The sequence below is a fragment of the Chelon labrosus genome, assembly GCF_963514085.1.
Source record: "Chelon labrosus genome assembly, chromosome: 16".
Taxonomy (NCBI): domain Eukaryota; kingdom Metazoa; phylum Chordata; class Actinopteri; order Mugiliformes; family Mugilidae; genus Chelon; species Chelon labrosus.
In genome coordinates, this window is record NC_140349.1 from 20,474,857 (window position 1) to 20,496,791 (window position 21,935).

General features: G+C 42.6%; 2 protein-coding genes and 1 long non-coding RNA gene across 3 annotated transcripts; 2 read left to right on the forward strand and 1 right to left on the reverse strand.

The window, feature by feature from the left end:
• The first annotated feature begins 4,028 nt into the window (after positions 1-4,028).
• Positions 4,029-12,101, forward strand: ctps1a (CTP synthase 1a). Its single transcript, XM_084563635.1, has 18 exons — positions 4,029-4,363; positions 5,714-5,895; positions 5,990-6,160; positions 6,253-6,353; positions 6,896-7,012; positions 7,986-8,069; positions 8,751-8,831; positions 8,917-9,068; positions 9,179-9,311; positions 9,698-9,786; positions 9,886-9,980; positions 10,071-10,133; positions 11,031-11,074; positions 11,168-11,264; positions 11,337-11,392; positions 11,467-11,563; positions 11,646-11,790; positions 11,864-12,101. The coding sequence occupies exons 2-18, from the start codon at positions 5,727-5,729 to the stop codon at positions 11,946-11,948; spliced, it is 1,779 nt and encodes a 592-aa protein (XP_084419761.1). The 5' UTR covers positions 4,029-4,363; positions 5,714-5,726; the 3' UTR covers positions 11,949-12,101.
• Positions 12,102-12,235: 134 nt separating this feature from the next.
• On the reverse strand, positions 12,236-14,195 carry LOC311501673. Its single transcript, XR_014699520.1, has 6 exons — positions 14,105-14,195; positions 13,376-13,439; positions 13,067-13,120; positions 12,848-12,895; positions 12,557-12,614; positions 12,236-12,387 (listed from the first exon to the last, which is right to left on the reverse strand). It is a non-coding gene; the product is annotated as an uncharacterized lncRNA (long non-coding RNA).
• A 714-nt stretch (positions 14,196-14,909) lies between these two features.
• rab42a (RAB42, member RAS oncogene family a) lies at positions 14,910-17,817 on the forward strand (the record flags this gene model as incomplete). Its single annotated transcript, XM_084562965.1, has 2 exons — positions 14,910-15,162; positions 17,376-17,817. Exons 1-2 carry the CDS (start codon positions 14,948-14,950, stop codon positions 17,815-17,817), a joined length of 657 nt encoding a protein of 218 aa, XP_084419091.1. The 5' UTR covers positions 14,910-14,947.
• Positions 17,818-21,935: the final 4,118 nt, after the last annotated feature.

The following is a 21,935-nucleotide window of genomic DNA, read 5'->3' on the forward strand; positions in this document are numbered from 1 at the left end:
GTGAGTGTGAATGGTTGTCTGTCTCTCTGTGTTAGCCCTGCGATGGACTGGCGACCTGTCCCGGGTGTACCCCGCCTCTCGCCCGATCATAGCTGGGATAGGCTGATGTCAGCCATCAGTCACTAACTCCCACGACCCTTCACAGGACAATTTTACAAATTTTAACATGCGTAACTTTACAAACGGCGCCCAATAGACATACAGTATGTTAGAATTTACTGATTTGTTATTAAAATTAGCATTAAACTGTATTATTAATAAGTTTATAGATCTACACTTTTCATAAGACATGAATGGGATATGGTTCATATCTCATGTTAGACTGGTGTTTTACTAAAAAATGTATATGCATATTTTTTCTAGCAGTCAGGACATGATTAGGCTAGCTTAGCATAGTGACAGTAGAGATAAATACTTATGTACATATGGATTTTTTAGCATGCTTGATAAATAAAAAGCATTACTTTCTTTATGCAACATGATTTTTTAAGGGAAACACTACAGAATTCTTGTATTTTAGTCAAAGACAGCTGTAAAACGACACCACAGAATGATTTCTTCAAAACACGCTATGTTTAGGCACAAGCCCTTGACCTGGTACAAGGTTTAACTTATATTAACTTTAAGTTATTACTGTTTAATGTTTTAAGTTATTTACTGTTTGGGAGGAATCTGGGGACATGTTGTGAAATAGTGCATTTGCTTTCTTTGAGAGGAAAGAGATTAGAATACACATCTCTTGTTAATCTTCTGTCTGCTAGAGAGTCAGGATGTATTGAGCTTTGAGTGGTTGAGTATAAGCTAGCCTGGCTGTGTCTTAGCCTATATCACAAAATCCATCTGTCAACACCTCCGAATGTGTTGTAAAATGTTTCTTTAATCTGTGTTCACACCAAAACAGAAAAACCTACAGACATACTTCAGTGAGCCACAGTCAGGCGCTGTTCAGACCTCACTATAACATCCAGCAAGGACAATCCACTACCACTGTGTCAGAACCATGACTAGTTGTTTGAATGACTTAGGGACATGATCTATATTTTGAAACAAGCTGTAAAGTCTCTCTCAGTCACTGAAAGCACAAGCACACGCGTTAAGTTATTATTTATTGTTTTTATTGCTGTCTGCACTGACATTGGTTATTTTAGAGATTAATTTGTTAATCCTTGTTTGGATTTATTTATCATTTAATTAGTTAGTACAGAATATTTTAATAAAGCTGGCTATGCTTGGCTAAACAGCCTTGCCCATCATCACATGATACAAAGTGCATAATAATGCAGCAGATACTAGTACAATATGTTTTAAAGAGTGAGCAAATAAGACTACAGCCATATATTTTTTCAGTTTGGGCAGCGCAAGCTCACAGTTTAGTCTGGCATCAGGATTTATGCTAAGCTAGGCTAAACTCATTGACTCCAGCATGGAGCCAGCAATAAAATGGGCATATACTGTGACTCTACTAAATGCTCCCATCCCTTTCCCTGTGTCGAGTCTTTATACTAAGCTAGTCTAAATGCATCCCAGCTCCATCTCTGTACATTTACACACAAATCAGCATCGATCGTCTCCTCTAATTATCCGAAAGAAAACAAATACATGTATTTCCCAGCATATTGAGCTATTCTTTTAAAAATACAATAGAACACAGATCAGCTGCATGAGAAACACGGGGCGCACCAGCAGCAGCAGCAGACACACGCGTTCTCCAAGTAAATATGTTTCCATAAAACAAAGGGGGAAAAAAAATCTCATCTCAGACTGACCTGCTTCCCTGCCTGCTGCTTCTGTTACATCTCTAATAGGAGGAAATGGCTTGTGGTGAGGAGAGGATCCAGCCCTTCTGTGGGAGTTTAATTCAATCACAGCCCTGGTCAAAAATGAATTAAAACTCTCATTAAGCCTCCCTCCTGTGTTCCAGGGACTAAGCTGGCTGCGAAGGCTCACAAGTAGAGATTTGGGTGTTACATAGAGGCATCAGTCAGCTCGGCAGCTATCTGTCTGTGAGTCAGCCATCAGTCACTAACTCCATCATTTTGTTATTTTAATTTACAGTGCTGGTGCTCACCCACACAGTGCGCCCAGTGAACCCGGCCGCACACGATCCAAACAAACAGTGGGCCTTGAGGACGTCCTGCCGTCCAGCCTGAGAAAGTCACAGTTTGGCCAAACTGAGAGCCTGCCTGCACTTCATATCTCACTGACACGGTGAGGATAATACACCACGATCACAAGACCGTTGACCTTTCCGCAGCACACTGTAACTAACCACTTTAGACTGTGGCCATTTATTATATGGAACAGAGAAGCATAAAGTGTTGTTTTGTGTCAGGCAGAGAAAGAGGAACCTGTGTGTTGTAACCCCGCAGGAAAACATCTCTGTGCCTCCAGCCACTTATGTTTTGCTGCTGAGGGACCAATTCAGTCTCGCATTGTCGCTTCTGAGCTGCAGCTTCCATTATCACCAGAGTCACACTGATACATTGTTACAGCTATTGTCAGGACACAACTGCATAATCTATACTTCAGTTCATATGAATGCATTGTAGTTTTTTTTTTTTAATGCATTGAGAATGTGAACAAATTAATCCTTGAACAGATAAAATGTGCAAGATGTTTTAATTCTCTGCCAGTTGAGATGTGAACAAAGCAGGGAGCTCCAAGCAAAACGATCTAATGCAGATAGAAGCCTGGTGCAATCTGTAAAGCTTAAAGCGAACATGTAGTCTTTCTTTATCAGCTGGTGTAAAGCCTTTATACACGAGGAAAATGCTACTTTACTCTGTGGACGTGATAAGTATTTAATCATGAGGCAGGAGCGCCCCCTGCTGGGTTTAAAAGTAGAACGCGTGCTGCCTTCAGGGTTTCATTACAATAATGACGGTCAGGAACGTAACTGAGTACATGGATAGATTACTCAAGGGGCCTAGGCATTAAAACGACAAAAAAAAAAGACACAATACAACCAAGGACACATCAAACATCCTAGCCTAAGAGACACAAAATGACCACAAAGAGACAAAAATAATCCCAAAGAGATGCAAAATGACCCCAAAGTCACACAACATTTTGGCCACAGAGATGGAAAAGCATCAGTGATACAAAACAACAACACTAAGTCACTCACAAAGATACACAAAACAGGGACAAAAAGAGACAAAAAATAACTGTGGACACACACACAAAAAAAATGGATGCAGAATGACCACGAGAAGACACACGAGTACTGTCGAGAGGGTATGACCCCATAGACTCACAAACTGACCCGCAACAGACACAACAAGCAAATGAGATACAAAAAAACACCATCAACCCTCCCAGCTACTCAAAACTGATACAAAACGCCCCCAGGCACTCACTACGACAACAAAGAAACACAAAACATCCTCAAAGAGACAGAAGCGAGGCCCAGAACACAAAAAACTACCCCACAGAGTCACAAAATCACTTTGCAAGTGACACAAAACAACTCCAAATGCACAAGTGACCGTGAGACGCACAAAGCGTTCAAAACACCCCCAAAGAGGCACAAAATGTCTCCAAACACAGTAAATAACCCCTCAATAACTGAGCCCAAAGACAGCCAGAATGATCTTGACCCATAGAGCTCAGATGATTGGCTGATCAATGAATTTGCTGTGGGCAAGTCGTCTTTCTGAATAGAACCGGCTTCTTAAGTGTGAGTATTTGCTTTGTTTTCTGTGACAGTAAACTCATCACCTTTGGTGTTTGAACAGCCAATCAGACAAAACGAAACACGTCATATTCACTTGGCATTAACAATGAGCTCTTTGTCAGCATTTTATATAGTAAACAATCAAGTAGGTTGATGAAACAAGAAATGAACAATATAGACTGAAATTAGATTTTAACAGACCAGAGCCAAAAGAAGGGGGTGGAGAAATTCATTCATCCTTTACTTCTGCTTTTCTACTACTTTAGGGACCCTTGAAGTCTGGTCTTGCTGAAAAGTTGCCAGACTGATAACTTATGCACCCCTTACTGAATGGAACTGAAACTGAACTGATATAAGGATCTTACCAATACTACATATAGTCTTTACTGAAATGCACTACAGCGAGGCTTTCTAAAACTTAAGGTAGAAACCGTCTGAAGAGGGCCACGGCATTTTCCGAGGCGTATGTGAAGGTAGCACAGTGTTGTCGTACAATGAATGATGCTGCGCAGTCTCCAATCGTGCTTCATACACGTGTGGCGCCAAGTCGCGGATAGATAGGCCTTTAGAGAAGAACAGTAGTACAAGCGTAAATATTTGCTTCGAATTTCGTCTCTGACAGAATCTCTATTGAACAGTTTGCGTCGTTGGCGTTTTGTTTTGAGGCCCTGGTCGAAGAATATTTTGGTGAGTTGAAACCCGACACTGGTTTAAGACAGGCTGTCGGCTGGCTAGCTAGCAATCAAGGGTCACGCAATAACTGACTTCCGGTTAAAAAAAAAATCTAAATAAGAGTTACAGTGAAAATACTATGTAGTGCAGCGCAGCGTTGTAAGGTAGAGATTGACTATTTATAAGCAGTGATACACGATATCACTATACAAAGGTAGATTGATTCATATAGCGCCGCGCTTCTCATATTAAATGTATTAAATAGCTTTCCCTACTTTTATTTTGAATGCCATGGCGGGTATTGCAACCACGTGCAAGTTGGCTAGCTTGTTTGAATTTCAGCATTAGCAGTCCTCTGTACATAAAGAAATGTAATAAAACCGACATCTTAATAAAACAGGAATCTTGTTCACCAAATATTAAATGTGTTTTGTTTACATCAATGTGCCCCTAACAGTAACTATTCCGCCTATATTAACCCTTGGCTTAAAGCTAACAGGCTTTGTTTCTCGGTCTCGTTGGCTTCGTTCACAGTGTGCATCATGCGCCGCCTTGACGGGCGGCGCGCCTGCTCCTCTTCGTTACAGTCACTTCGCGGAGTTTGTAATTCCCCACCCGTCCGAGCCATGCTGAGATTGTGACCGAGCGCTTCAAATGTGCCACGGTTTATTTATACGGGAAAACCCGGTGTTTTGATAAAGATTTGAAAAAGGTTAACACGTTACGCTTAACGTTAAATAAACCGGCCGTTTTGGTTGAACATTTGTAGGTTATTTGCTCCTCTATTACATTAGAAAAAAACGAACTTCCCGAGGGTACACGTTGTACAAGGACATGGATGTTCAGCCATTGTTTTGGTTGGCTAAGTAGCACATTTCTATGTCGGTGTATAGTTTTCTGGCCGTACTGTAACTTTTAGTGGATTTAAAAAAACAAAAACATTTTTAATCTTCTCTTATTACAGAAAGAAAAAAAATCTTTAAAAATGTTATTTTATTATTAAGTGTATTTGTTTTACATATACTCTAGGGTTAACATGAAGCATAATACCTGGGATATTATGGTAGATCCCATTATTAGAATGTATGTAATGTTATGCACATACTTTTTAATTCGGTGTACACCGAATAAATATCTTCTAGGGCTTTCAGCTGCATATCATGGCCTTCATCAGCCAGTTGAGTTTGGTAAGCCAGTAATGCATCAGTTCTCAAATATGTCTGACGTTCTGTTAAGTGTTCAGAGGGAGGCTGTGATTCTCAGAAACGCTGAAGCCAAAACAAGTTTTCCAAAGCACTGTAGAAAAGTGATGAGGGCTTTTAGCCTCTGAATAGTTTAAATAGTCTGCTGTCATCTGTTTTCCAGATACCGGACCACAATGATGAAGTACATCCTGGTAACCGGAGGAGTTATCTCAGGCATCGGCAAGGGCATCATTGCGAGCAGCGTGGGCACGATCCTGAAGTCGTGCGGCTTGCATGTAACTGCGATCAAGATCGACCCTTACATCAACATCGATGCAGGCACCTTTTCACCCTACGAGCATGGTACGTCCAGGGCAGTAGTGAGTATAAACGAACTCATGTGCTCTGAGACGTTGTCGATTATGTGGTGCGATTGTTCTTTGCTCCCTCTGTCCAGGTGAAGTGTTTGTGCTCGACGACGGGGGTGAGGTGGACTTGGATCTGGGGAACTACGAGCGCTTCCTTGACATCCGACTCACGAAAGATAACAACCTGACCACCGGCAAAATCTATCAGTCTGTCATCAACAAAGAGAGGAGGGGAGATTACCTGGGAAAGACTGTGCAGGGTAAACTCACCGCTCTTGTCAGTGCGAAATGGGGTGTCACGCTGAAGATGAGTGATTAACTAAGAATGATTTGATGCTTCTCACTCTTCCAGTGGTGCCACACATCACGGATGCAATCCAGGAATGGGTGGTGAAACAGGCCAAAGTCCCAGTGGAGGACGATGATGTAGAACCTCAAGTCTGTGTAATAGAGGTGAGATGGGTGGTTGATTTAGGGGTGCAGAGAAAGAAATTCACGTATATATTACATTACGAAAGCTAATAATCTTTTTCCTTGCATCAATAAGGCAGAAAATAGCTGTTTGCTATTGCAAACTTAATAATCACATGCAGACGCGTATCTAAGATTGTCCTAGCAACCCACACTGCAGCATTTTAACATTGCAAAGCTTCAGCCATGTCTGTTGGGGTGACAACATTGCTGTATCATCTGTATAGTGTGTGTGATTTCAAAAGCCCCGCACCACTGCAGAGTTTTGCATATCAGTGACTTCCCATGCGACTAAACTGACACCAGAGAGGCTGTTCTCCACTATTGGAGAAATAACAACAACACAACAGAGAGAATCGAATGGTGAGATAGCCAAAGAGTCCCACTCCCTAAGTTGATTATAGCAGTTTAGGATTCGCTCCGCTAAATGGTTCCGAGTTAGTGTTTTATTGTGCAAGATTATCTGCTGGGCCAATACCCTGCTGCGGTGTACGCTGCCATGATCGATATTTGTGTGTTTGCAGCTAGGAGGCACTGTCGGAGACATAGAGAGTATGCCTTTCATCGAGGCCTTCAGGCAGTTCCAGTTTAAAGTGAAGAGGGAGAACTTCTGCAACATTCATGTCAGTCTGATCCCACAGGTAAGACGGCAACGCCTCCAGAAGTCACTGGTGTTTATCTGTTCAACACCATGAACAGATGTGCTTTTGCAGCCTTTGCATTAATGCAATGTATGGTTTGTTGATTGTGTTACCAACCTATTGATATTGCCATCGCAACAAGTAAGGTGAGACCAACATGTACAACTGCCATCACATTCACGTCATGTAGATCGTAACGGGACTTTAGGAAGCAGGTCACAAATGTGCAAATACACACTTTGTTCGGTACCACAGGTAAGAGAAATCTGAGGGCACCAAAACTATAGTCCTTTTTTAATACAGAAGTCAGGCAATAAAAGTCCTTTTTCCAACAGCAATCCGAGTTTATCTGTTACAAGGCAAGAGCTTGAAAAACAGGTCAAACTAAAATGAATTGGCTACCTCTCTGAGAAATGTGAGGCCTTTAACCTGTATCTCTTCATCTAACAGCTCACTCCGGCTGATTCTTCGTTTTCAATTAGTCACAGAAATATATCAAACTGAGTAGTCAAAAAAGAGCTTTGTCTTCTTTGATAGACACATTTCTATTGAACAGTTGTTTGCACTGGGCTCTCTCACAAAACACATTGCATTTATTATTACTGTGATAAAGGTCAAATCAACAAGTGTTGTGCCAGCTAAGAACATTGTGCTGCAGCAGTAGGAAATTCACGGTTTGCATTGGCAATAATTTCTGAAATTCTCAGCCACCATTGTGTTAGATAGACAGTGGCTTTTCAGACATTTTTTAAACCAACTTAATAGTTAATATTTTGGCACAGTGAACAAGATCAGATTAGTTCTACGGACCCCTGAAGGAGCAAGGAGGTGGTTAATTGTTTATTGCTATCCTTTGGTCTCAGTTTCTAAAATGCTAGTGTATTCTTTGTTTTTTCCAATCACTTTCTCACCTTTAGCACACAATCTAAAAACAATAGAAGGTGGTTAAGCATTATGTTCTCTGCACTGACAGCCAAGTGCAACGGGAGAGCAGAAGACCAAACCAACACAGAACAGTGTCAGAGAGCTGAGAGGACTGGGTCTGTCTCCTGATCTGGTAAGTCTATTGCATTTACACATGCACCATATGTGATCAGCCTGATCCTCTGTTTATATTTAACAAGTAGGGCTGTGTTTAAAGATTAAAGATCTGATTCAGTCCATCTCCTTCTTGAATGATCCAATATTGATTTATACATTCCTGAGGGTTTAATATGCATCTGTTCCTATGAGCGCATGAACCTTTAACACCATTAATCACGCCAACCGTTGGCTCCTCATGCAGCGTCAGAGTCTCATGAACCAGCCTCAGCTGAATCAATATGGCAGGACCTCCTCCACTGTAGGCTTAAAGGCAGACGTCTGGTTGCATGTCAGATTTTATGCAGAGTCTCATTCAGTCATACACTGATCAGTGAATAAGTCTCCTATCTGTACAGGCTTTAATAAGAAGTTCTTTATATGAAATGTTATTTGTCTTGTCAGTTGTGTTATCTGATGCTAGCGCATCTAATGAACAAATTTATGAACTAAAATAATTTGCAAATTACTACAAGAATTAGAAACAAGGTGACACAAACTGTGATGATCCAGGAGGCTGCTGACATTTATGTTTCTTTCTTTTTTTTCTGACTGAAGGACCAATAACTGATTATGGTATTGAGTGTTTGTTTTTTCGCTCTAAAGAGCCAGTTTCCCCTGAAAGCTCTTAAATGCGAGTCTCTCCTCTTTTTGACAGATCATGTGCCGGTGTTCAACTGCCCTGGAGAACTCTGTCAAAGAAAAGATCTCCATGTTCTGTCACGTAGAACCCGAACAGGTAGGTAAAGCGCACGTCGGCGTTGGCGAATCGCAGCCACCGATTCTCCCCGCAGCTGTTAACTCACTAACCTCTCTTGCTTCAGGTCATCTGCGTGCACGACGTGTCGTCCATCTACAGAGTACCGTTGCTGCTGGAGGACCAGGGCGTGGTGAGCTTCCTGAGCAGACGGCTGAATATGCCCATCGAGGCCAAACCCAGGAAAATGCTGACCAAGTGGAAGGAGATGTCTGATAGGTGGGTCAGCAGCAGAGATCGGATGAAAGAATGGAGAGGAAAATGTTATACTGTCAATTTTCTGTTCTGTGTGTTCCAATAGTTCACTAATACCCAGGTTGTCCTCACAGGTCAGACAGACTGCTGGAGCACTGCTCTATAGCGTTGGTGGGAAAGTACACCAAGTTCTCCGACTCCTATGCTTCTGTTATAAAAGCTCTGGAGCACTCTGCGCTGGCCATCAGTCATAAGTTGGAGGTTTTGGTACGTACACAATATAGTGTATTTGCTGTTTCTATTATTTTCTTCATTATTTCCTAGGGTACAGCCTGGACAGGTCACCAGTTTATCACAGGGTTAACACAAAAGACTAATGACACATTCACACTCCCAGCACACCTACAGCCAATTTAGAATCACCAATGAACCGAACATTTATATCTTTGGGCTGTGGGAGGAAGCTGGAACGCCTGGAGAAAACCCACCACACCGCCTGTTTCTATTATTATTTGGTCAGTGGGCTAGGTTAAATAATAGAAGGTTTAAAAGCATCACAAACGCAGATGTATGATGTTCAGGACCTTTGCTTGTTCTCTTTAAATGTCACCTCAGTGCCTCTTATCTAAACTGTGTACGTCTCTTTGTCTCAGTATATCGACTCTGCGTATTTGGAGCCCAGCACTCTGCAGGAGGAGCCAGTGAAATACCACGAAGCATGGCAGAAACTTTGTGGCGCTGAGTGAGTTCTGCACGTGGAGCGGTGTCCTGTTCTGATACAGTGATACAGACCGTCCAGCTTTCTAAACATGTTTTTTTTTCTTTTCCTTCCTGTCTTCAGTGGCATCCTAGTTCCTGGAGGTTTTGGTGTAAGGGGAACTGAGGGAAAGATTCACGCTATCAACTGGGCCAGGAAACAGAAAAAACCCTTCCTAGGTACAGAATCACACATGATCACACTGTTTTCAATATTTTATCCCTTGTAATTTTTGAATGGCAGCATCAGTGGTGTTCTCGTTCCTGCAGGGGTGTGTCTTGGAATGCAGCTGGCTGTTTGTGAATTTGCCAGGAACGTGCTCAACTGGACAGGTAATACTGATGCTCTACTGCAGCTGAAGTGAACAGCGTCGTGTTTTGCTCTTATGTGTTAAGGAAACCCTTTGGAGACTGTTGTCCTAGCAGCGTCATTGAGGTTGAGAACCAGCCTGGTGTGACCAGACTCATTTCTTATTAGAGTCTGGTAACAATGGATTGGGATTTCATTATAGGGCATGTTTCGACAAAAATTACCCCTGCATGCATTTGAATAGTCCAACCAATGAGATGTAGAGCGGTGTGTGTTGTCGACCACACTCCACATGATCACATATTATTATCATTCTGAATGTCCATCAATGGAACGGTAATTTTCTTTGTGCACTGGTAAATGATGCGTCCTAACACAACAGTGTGATTCATTTCCATCTCAAGCTAACAGTATATCTGCCGTCACTGCTTCCCAAACTGAAACACTAAACGCAAAGAGCTTGATATATGTCAGCAATATCCCTTACATGGCCACACTAACATGAACATTTATTTGTGCAGTTTCAGTGTAAAATAATCGACACGGTTCTGGATCAGCTGATCCTGCACTCTCAACAAACAGCTTCCCTTCCTAATACAATGGAACATTTTGTCATGATTCCTGCAGATTTAATAACAAAAACACTTCTCGTCTCTTTTATAAATACGATTTATCTTGTGCTCAACTAGCCTGGTAACCAGACCAACAAACAAAAAAAAATCTGCCATAGAAAGTTGGTCTGGAGTCGCTCTGTTGGGAACCGATTATGCCCCAGCTAGGATCTGCCGTTTGAGATGCAAGCTGTTTAGAATCCACAGAGAAATAACTTTTTAAAGGACTAACAATTAAGACATTTCACTAATGTCACATGCTTTGTTGCGCTGATTTTAAGTGGTTTTGTTTTTCTGTTCCATACTTAGATGCCAACTCAACTGAATTTGACCCAGAATCAAAGCATCCTGTGGTAAGTTGTCTAAAATGCCAGAATATTCAAATTACTGCATAAACTACACCGTGTACGACTTTAAAAATATTAAACCTGACTTAACTGTTGCAGGTGATTGACATGCCAGAACACAACCCTGGGCAGATGGGCGGAACCATGAGGCTAGGGAAGAGACGGACCATTTTTAAAAGCACCAGCAGCGTCCTGCGTAAGAAAAGCTTTCACTTCACTCTGCTCCAAATTGTGTTGTCGCTCTGTGCTTACAGCTGTTGTTTTCCAGGCAAGCTTTACGGAGATGTTGACTATGTGGATGAAAGGCACAGACATCGCTTTGAGGTATGTCAACCCTCTTCATCTCAATTTAAAAATATATGTATTGGACTGCATTTTTACTTTGTGTTGCTGTGCAGGTTAACCCCGAGCTGAAGAGTCACTTTGAAGACAAAGGCTTCCGCTTTGTGGGACAGGACGTAGAAGGAGAGAGGATGGAAGTCATAGAGCTGGATGGTAAAAAAAATCATACTTAGAGGGCTTTAAAAGTCAATTATTCCTCCACAGCCTTCTGTATACTGACTCTTTTGATTTCCAGATCACCCATATTTTGTTGGAGTGCAGTACCACCCTGAGTTCACCTCTCGCCCCATCAATCCATCACCCCCCTACATGGGTTTGCTGCTAGCCGCCGCAGGAAAGCTACATGGTTACCTACAGAAGGGTTGTCGTCTGTCTCCAAGGTAAACAGATCACACGTCAAATCACTCAAGCGCTGGAAGCATGCAGACCGATTTAACGATTTCTCTTTTTCAGGGACACGTACAGTGATCGGAGTGGCAGCAGCTCACCAGACTCTGAGATATCGGAACTGAAATTACCTTCAATTTCAATTGAGTGACTTGCATGTTTGATGGACTTGTGTGTGGATTAATGTCAATTGAAAACTGACAAATACAATTTTCATATCTCCCAGTTTGTGTAGTTTTGCTTTAAACCCACTATAAGGCTGGACTTAATTACAGGCAGCATTATGAGGGAACCTGTTGCTTGTTAACATATTTAACTTAATGCTTGGCGTCAATATGTGTACAATTGTGGCCTTATTGTAAATAGTTACTACCACATGGTGTTACAACTCTTCGCAGCTTTCAACATAAATGGTACAAAATAAAGGCATTCTGAATATTCTGTTTAGTCTTTTATTGCATTCAGTGTCAAGTTTTACAATAAATTGACTTTGAAACAAACAGCTTCCTTAATGACCCGAACACACCAGTCCTCATTCAGGGGTGAACATTGTCAGCCCAGGCAGATGTCCCCTCAACATGGCACCGGATCTAAAAATTAAAAGACGAAAGTTAGCACAGTCCACTAACATTCGGATAAGACATTCTGCAATGCTTGATCTCAGTCCCATATCCGCTAGAGTCATCCAACAGTCCTCATTATGTAAAGTGGTCATCATTGATCAAAACAAGCAATTTTTACACACGTTTCAAAACATACCTTCTAAATGAGCCTCCAGGCAGCCACGCAGACCAGCAATATCACACTGGAGAGCAGCCTAGAAGAAATAACAGGCTATTAGATATGTGGCACATTGGTCAACTCCATCTTCTATCCACCAGGAAGTCTGTAGGACAGTTGAGTGGCTGCTGATGGCAAAGAGGGGCCACAACAGTCAAAGACCACCCCATTATCTTGCATGCACTTGGAGAACCATGAGCTACAGAACAAGCCCGGGTCCTTAGGATAGCATGCTGTATAAAGTCAACAGAAGTCAGAGGCAAACCCTACCTGGACTTGAACGCCTTAATCCAGCAACTTGACATCTATGGCAGTCACCTAAAAATACAATTAATGGAAGTTAGTTTATTTGAATCCATCCAGATGTGGAGTAATAATCCAAAAACGTGGCTCAGGTACACAAAATGTCTCAATCAAGACTGTCAGTGAGGGCAAGTTTGTCATCACAGCCGGGATTGTTTGAATTAAAGACATGACTTGACAATTTACCTGCACGTGATTTTATGTTCAGTCTCCCTTTGCATCTTCGGCATCATCCAATACCTGCAGAAACAAAGAGGCAATTCATTATGGTCATTGTTTTCGATAGACTTGATCGTGATTAATCCAGTGATCTAGTCCAGATGTCCTTCCCCTAAATGTTGCTGGAGCAGTTATTTTCAAACTGAACAGCGACCGTCGGTGAAAGTCTTCCTCTCGGCTTCCTGTTGACCGTTCACTGCTACTTAAAGAGCATGAACGGCTTCGATAGGAGCCTGTAATAGTTGCAAATGAAGGCGAAGAGACAATGAAACGTACCTGCATCGTGAGCAGATGCGCATGGTAGCAGCAGGCTAGTCTGAATCAACATTTGCAGTCGACCCTGTAGTGGAGAGAAAAGACCAAAGTCAGGATTTAATTTAAAATAAACTGTAGAGAATATGGATTAGGACTGTGGTCCCCGTTATGCATGTTACACTTTTAAGAGATTACTGGTACAGTGAGCTTTTCCGTGCAATAATCAGTTATCGTATAGCTAACGTTACAATAGCCCACACATATGAGAAGGCTAGATTAAACCAGACAGTGTAAGCAGCGCCTCATCATTCGTGAAGATGTGATGTCGTATAACTAAAGCGTGGCTTAATATAGTTTGAAATGTACACAAATGTTCGGCAAAGGAGGGGTTAACAAGCTAGCCACGTGGTTCCCACACACTTAGCGTTCAAGCTAATTAAGCTAGGCTATAGGTAGGCCTTAGCTTAGTCATACCTTAAAGTACGTTTATTCCAAAATTATTAATCGTAGGTTGAGCTCCAGTAGCCTATAATAGAATACTGTGGTGTCATTTTATTCAAAAAAGTTACTCCAGCTCACGTCTGCAGTCGATACACCAGCTAACTTTCGCTAGTTTCCCCCGCTAACGCGTTTTTAACAGCAATATCTTATCAACGCATTTAACACTTTGGTATATTTCCCTATTAGAATGAATTACATTCGCAAACTATGTGCAAAATGTGAATAAGACGACCAAAAAAAAAAACTTACCGCCATTGCACCTTCTTTATCTTTACTCCTCAAGGCAGCACGGAAGAGAGACTGAAGTATAGCCTGCTGCCTGTATATATACGGGCTCAGTCTAGCTGCCGCCCGCTGATTGGTCCGCGCGACTCACGTGGACCGCTTGCATGACGGGATATGTATTTTTCACCAGCTTTCCGTGAACCTTTGCCGTTTTCAAGCTTAATTGTCCGTTTGAATGCGTTGATAACAACACAAACATAGACTACTAGTGGGACATTTGTCTAGGAGAAGATTAGAAGTTAATATATTGCACATAATGAGAGTGATATATATATACACACAGACAGGCCATGGCTGGACGTGAAGACTGTTTAACCTACTTCAGAACCACGGACAGCAACAGCACTGAACAGTGGATTGTGGTTTTGAGATAGCGACAGTGCAGGGTATAACATAACTCACAATAAAATACTGTTCTTATGTGGTCGTTATGGCATTTCAAGCTGACGGATAAATTTTTGTAATGTAAAAGGTGTTGCGTTTGAAAACATGCGTTTTGCTTTCTTGGCGGTTAAAATCCCATTGTAAGACTCTTTCATAAGAGCCAACTGGCTCACTGGGGGCAGCGGAGGGTTTTACAGCAGTGATATCCGGAGTAGTAGAGCATAGGTAAATCTATCACATGACTCCTGCGGTCGCTCTGTGCTCCGCGTCTCTCCCTGAGCAGAAGGCAGCAGCCGGGGCTCCGTGTCAACACGCCGCTCACAGGGCTTTGTCTCTCTGTCTCTCTCTCTCTCTCTCACACACACACACACACACACAACACACTCACACACAGCGCTGGTCTCTCCTCTTTCTAGTCATGCCATGGATATTTTGTGGCAATACCAGTTCCGAATCATTCTACTCGGGGATTCCACGGTGGGGAAGTCGTCGCTGCTGAAGCGCTTCACGGACGGAATTTACAGCGATGTGGCGGATCCCACGGTCGGGGTGGATTTCTACGCCCGCTCGCTTGACGTCGAGCCCGGGGTGAAGATAAAGCTCCAGCTCTGGGACACGGCCGGCCAGGAACGATTCAGGTACGAAATGGTGTGGGTGGAGGGGGAAAAGGCTTACACCTCCAGATAAAAATTAACCGAATGTGTAGGCTACAGCAGGCTAGAGATCATTCTTTGGGGATTTGCGTTAAAATCACGGAGAGGCCTTGATCCCCTGTCTTGTTGACTTCTGTGTTCAAATGAATCTATTTCGTGTAAATGAGCAATTTCTGTCTCATTGGGATTTGATGCAATGAGTGCGTCGTGGAGAAATGACCAGGAGAACATTATGTGGTGCCCTACCCTGTGTAACAACAGTGCATATCGAGATGAATCATTCATTCATGGATGATGGGCAGCCTCCTCATATTTAGGCCTCGGTTTGATTCACTCAGATACTGACTCCACAGTCTCCCGGGCAACGCAGGGATGACAGGTCTTTTCTACATGTTTCTCCTTTTTTTCTTTCTTTCTTTTTTTTTTTTTTTTGGAATCACTAGTCCTGTCGCTCGTCCTGCTTCTCATGTGTCCCTGCTGTCGTGGATAATTCCCTTTAAACAGTTCAGTGTCTGGAGGTGCAGCTCCACTCTTAGATCTGCTTTCCCTTTTGAAGTCCAAGCTTCTGAGGGTGTTTTCCTTCAGGCTTCACCACACTCGAGTCTTTCACTTCTGTCTCAGTATGTCTTCCTGTGGGAAGTGTTTGTGAAATCAATCAGCAGTTATTAAACCGCCATGTGCACACAATTAGGACTAGTATGCTTGCTTGTGGAGAAAATAGAAACCAGAGGGAGAGTAGAGGCATCCAAAGAACCCTGTGAATGCTGTGTTTCTGTCAAATTTACATTTGATTCAATCGATTTGTTCATCTTCAGCAGTGCAACTTAGTTTAATGCTAATGCTAATGCAGGATTTTACACCTAAATGCATATACACTGCATATACACCAATCAGGCATAACATTTAAACCACGGACAGGTGAAGTAAATAACATTGACCATCTTGTGACAATCCAATGTTCTGCTGGGAAACCTTTGGACCTGACATTCATGTGGATGTTACTTAGACATGTAGCACCCACCTAGACCAGACCAGACACCCCCACCCCATAGCAATGACACTCCTTGATGGCAGCAGCCATCCCCTGCAGGATGCAGCCTGACACAGGCACACACACACACAGAAACAGTTTAGGAACAACTCAAAAAATATGAAGAACAGCACAAGGTGTTGACCTGGCCTCCAAATTCACTAGATCCCAAACTGATCAAGTATCTGAGGGATGGGACCCATAGGATCCAAAGGCCCCCGCATCTGTTTTGGAGGCACAAGGGAGACCTATGGTATTAGGTAGGTGATCATAATGTTATGCCTGATCGGTGTATATTGGTAAAGACAAAGTTAAACACAAACACCTGACAGAATGATATTTTAGCATAGCAGTACTAGGTTCTGTGTTTTGGAGACAGTTAGAACCCATTTACACCTGGTATTAACACGTGAGATTCGTTTTGATATGTTATGTGATTATGAATAGGAGAAAATAAATGCACGTTAAGGCTGAGCATGCATGGCAAAGCCTATGACAAGCCTAACCACGTTTGGAGATGGTCAAACTAGCAGTGTTATCCCATATCTGTCTGGTAGGACTTTGGTATCCAAAGCCTCCTGGTTTCTCTTTATCTCAAACACATTTGAGTGGGCTTTGATTGCAAGGGCATCGTCTCTCAGTTCCCTCTCTGTTTTTGCATCTTAATTTGCTCATCAGGCCGAACCGGCGTTTAAAAGTTATCCTGATATCTGCTCACTGCAAGGAAAGCTACAAAACACTGGCCTTTGCCCCCAGAAGTCGTCAGACGGGAGCAGACGGGTTCCCAGACGAGGTGTAAATGAATGACTCATCATAAACATGAATGGACATTCTAAAGAGAACAGTCCGACAAGTTGAAAGGTCGTCATTTATTGACTGTGTTGATACTGACTCATAGCTGAGCCAAGAGCTGTCTCTTGAAAGACAACTAATTTGAGACTTTGGTTTCAAACTTATTTTGGTTTTGGAGACCTGGTACTTAACAAACTTGAGTAGAGAGTTGATGTCTCTCATTAAAGATTAAACTCACCTCTGCCTCTAAGTAGTAGAGTACCTAGAGTACCCTTTGGTTGTGTTTGCATGAGCGACGTCCAAGATGTTATGAACTGACAGCGTGGATCGTTTTGCCTTCCTTGACTAACATGTCATCAATGTCTCTACCCACCAGGTCCATCACAACATCATACTACCGCAACTCCGTCGGGGGGTTGCTAGTCTTCGATCTCACCAACCGCAAGACATTTGACCATGTGAGGGAATGGCACAAGGAGGTGAGTGAGCACATCCTGCCTCACCACATGGTCTACATCCTCATCGGCCACAAAAGCGACCTCAACAAGGATCGCAAGGTGACCCGGGACGAGGCGGAGCAGCTCGCAGCCGAGCTGGGCATCCGCTACGTGGAGACGTCGGCAAAGTGCAACAGCAACGTGGACCGGGCCTTTGAGCTGCTGACCAGAGACATCTACGAGCTGATGAAGATGGGGGAGATCGTCACCCGCGACGGCTGGGACGGTGTGAAGAGCGGCCTCACCGCCAAGGTCCTCTACCCAACTGAAGACGAAGAGGAAATAGCTACAGCGTCCTCCGAGAAGGGCTGCCACTGCTGACTGAGAACTCTTTGGCTCAAAACACTCCCCCGTCACACCAAGAGCTCACCTCGTCTCACAGCCGTCCGTCGAAACCAAACCACTGCGGCTCAGCACCCCGTGACACCGCCGTCCATCACTTCCTCACTTTGTGCTTCGTGCCCTCTATGTTTGTGGGTTCTCCAGACAGCTGGGATTGTTTTCTAACAGGGTTCTTGTGTACATCCCAATGTGTATCTTATAGGCAAGCTGAAACTGTAAATCTGTGTGGTGTAGCATGAGTCGAGCTGTTTTCGAGCCTTGCTAGGCTCCGAAAAGACAGAAAAGGTGTCGTGTGATCAGGTCTTAGGGCTTAAGCGCGGTTTACGCCTCTGCAGGACTAGACGCCGTAACCTACGCACGTAGCCTAGCCAGTGCGAGTCATTTATACTTGCGCGCTCGTCAGTCTGGCTCGCTCTGTAACAACGCCGCCCAAACGCTAATCGGCGCTGTGTCTTTTTTGCTAGTTAATTTTTGTGTCTACTTCCTGCTTCACTTGCAACAATGGCGACTGAAACGTTCGCCATAATTTCGTCAAAGACGAGTCGTACCAATGCTTGTACCTTCGAACCTCCTCAATTAACCTTTCCTCAATATGTTCCATCTTTATTGATCCAAAACAATCAATGAGAAAATGCAGAGATGGAGAAGCAGCCAGAAATACTAAAGTGCTACTAAACACGCTACTACCAAGCAGACCAATCGCAGCTCTTGTAGTCTGTGTCTGCCGTGACACGTAGTTCAATTTCTGGTGAGGTGCACGTCAGGCTACGGAGTTAGGGTCTGCATAGGGTGTGGGCTGATGCCGTAGCTACGCCGTCAAATTGACGTAGAAGCATGAACCGTCCATTAGACTTGAGACACAGTGCTGGAGATAATGGACTACGGAGCATAAGAAAATACATTCAAATTATTGCCATGGTCCATTTCATGTGGCACTGTTGTGGGTTTCTATCTGTCTACCTTGATGCTTTGCCTGCAATCTTCTGTGACTAATATTGTAAATAATAGTGAAATCTATGGAAAGAGAAAGAGAGGATGACAAAACAGTCTCTGAAAGCTATTTGGCTGATAGTGTGAACAGACGCAGCGCGCTCTGGAACAAGCGTCGCCATATTAAATCAATGTGCTCCTCCTGCTACTGTAAGTTGTGTGCGCACTTCCGCCAAACCGACTTAAACCTTTATCCTTCTGTGAATATATGAGTAATGTTTTTGTAAAAAAGATAGAGATTATTTGTAGCTGAGGTGTATACATAAAGATAGATCATTGTAATTAGGGTAGGCAGTCCCATTTAGGTATTTGTACAGAGGCATGAACAGTGGCAAGAAGCTCAACAGAGGTTCATCCCAGTCACACCTCTAAAAAGTGATGGAAATGGGTGTGAGGTGTGCCTGCAGCTTTTTTTATGTTCAGGGTTCGGGTTCTCACAAATTCCATCAGATTCAGACCTGGGGGTTGATGAATACCTCGTCATTAAATCCACCGGTGTAGATGGATGTGTTACTTGCTTTACGCTGTGTTCCAGAGGCGTCGGAGAGGAGAGAGAGCTTTAGGGTTGAGTCGCGGATTTGTCAACCCTGAGGATGCCAGGTCAACATGGTGTCATACTCCACCAAAGTTTTTTTTTTTTTTTTCAATTAAAACATATTATGACAGGCATCTAAACCGGTTTAAGGTGATTATATCTGTGAAATCCATAGTCCAGGTCAGGAGAGATGGGTTGAGTTTTCCCCCTTCTCACTCATATTTCCTGTCACATATGTTATTTTGGCATAGAAGTAGCTCTGACAGCATTCTTAGCAGGGCCTTGAAAGCATCGTTACATAATATTATATTATGTATAACATTTTTACTAAATGATCTCAGTCAGTTTTCTTTTCTTCTGGAGTTAAGACGTGCTCAGACTTTCTTTTTCTACCTTCCCAACAATTACCAAGAATTAGAAGGGGTCCTGGTCTGGAACCTTAGCTCCTATGGACCTTGATGCCAGATTAACTGGTAACGTGAAGGACTTAAACCTCACAAACATCTCAAACACTCATATCGGCCTGCCCCGATAAATCCCATCACATGTTTGACATTGCCAGACAATAGTTATTCTAGCCATTTGAGGCTAACATTAGCTAACATAGTACTGATGAGCAGAGGTGGGAAGTAACGAAGTACAAATACTTGGTGGTACCTGTTGATACCTGTTGACCTTATGCTGATGCTGAAGGTGCCTGTTATCAATCGATGGAAATTCACAGGGGACTGACAAGCTGAGCCTAGAATTAGACCAAGTGACTGGAGGCTTTTGAATCGTTCAAGCATCATTAAAGACACTGAAAGTCCCCCGCTGCTATCATTAGCTTTTTGAAAAAAACAAAACAAAAACTAATTCAGGTATGGCGTGGTTTCTGTTGCTATCATTAGCTTTTTGAAAGAAAAAAAAAACAGATTCAGATATGGCGTGGTTTCTGTTGCTATCATTAACTTTTTGAAAGAAAAAAAAACAGATTCAGATATGGCGTTTTTTCTGTTGCTATCGTTAGCTTTTTGAGCATTTTTTGGAAGCCAGGAAAAGTGGAAGTTTACAACGTTAGCAATGCTATGGGAACACATCGTTTATAGCTAACGCTAGCTAGCTCTCGGTTTAAAAACGACAACAACCCAATACCACTTAATTTATTATTAAAAAAATATCTAGATGCTCATGCAGGACCTCTGGTCAGTTCAGTCAAGATTATAGAACCTTTTTCATTTTGCAAAATGATCAACGGATGAATTGTTTCATTAATGGCAAAATCATTTTTACTTTTACTCGAGTACATTTCAGAGCTTGTACTTTCTTACTTTTACTTGAGTAAAGGAGTTGAATCAGTACTTTTACCAGAGTATTATTTTACACAAGTATCTGTACTTTTACTTAAGTACAGAAAGTGAATACTTTTGCCACCTCTGCTGATGAGTATTAAAGCGGAGTAAAAAAATAAATTAACTTGAATTCTCACTGAAGAACATCTGCAACCCAGTTTCAGAACTGGTCGGGATTTAAATCTGATTTTCTGAGCTAGCTGGAGACAGACGTTATGTAGTTTTTAATGTTACTGCCACAAAATATAAATCATTTTGATATATCAGTTTTCGTCACAAACGAAACAAATAAGCTACAGTGTGTTTCTTAAGCTATAGATACGCTCAATTTTCAAGTCCTGACTCCAGACATGATGCTGGAGAAGATCTCCGCTAACTCTCAAAAAGAACGCTGCTTTTTTCCAGCTACCTATCCACCTAAATATAATTCCTAAGTATAATGCTACACTTAAAGCAGCCGTAACTCTTGCTTATCATGTGCGCATACCATTGTTGGTCAAATACTTGGGATTTGACCAACTTGTTACAGCAATGCCTGCTGCAACGGCGCCAGAGCTGATGTACAGTAAATGCAAAGTTAGTCAACTTCCTGCTCTGAGCAGTGAGCCGCATTTACGCGCTAATGAATGCATGTCTGCACACATGACTTCCAAACATGGCTACCTTTAACGCAGATTATAATGAATCCTTTCAAGTCTCCAGAGGCTTATAGCTGCAGATCCTAATAATCTGCTGGCGACCACACACTTCCCAGAGGAACTCACTTCTCCTCCCACTCACTCGCTCACCTTTCACCAGCATCTCACCAAAAAAACCTCTCTCTTCACACACACACACACATGCGCTATTATCAGCAAGAGATTATGCATTCTGCAGTTTTTACTTAGTGATCATGTGGCCCTCCTAACAGTTTTTAAGTTGTATATATACATACAGTATGTTTTACGTTTTGTGGCTGCAGCTTTGTATTTGGCAAGGAATGTATTCTAATACATTTGCACCATCCCTTTATTTGTACTTTTCTGCACAGATTCAAACTGAACTTGGTCGTGCACCACTGCCTGTTGCTCACATTTTATTTGTATATACACCACATGTTTTTTAGTCTGACAATCAGATGTTGGGATTTCATGTTCTCATCGCAGGTGAGCAATTTGTCATAGGGGTGCTACACCTTGAAATCTTGCTAAATGTCCTTTGACCGTTCGACACCCGGTCTGACTATGTCTGTACAACCAACT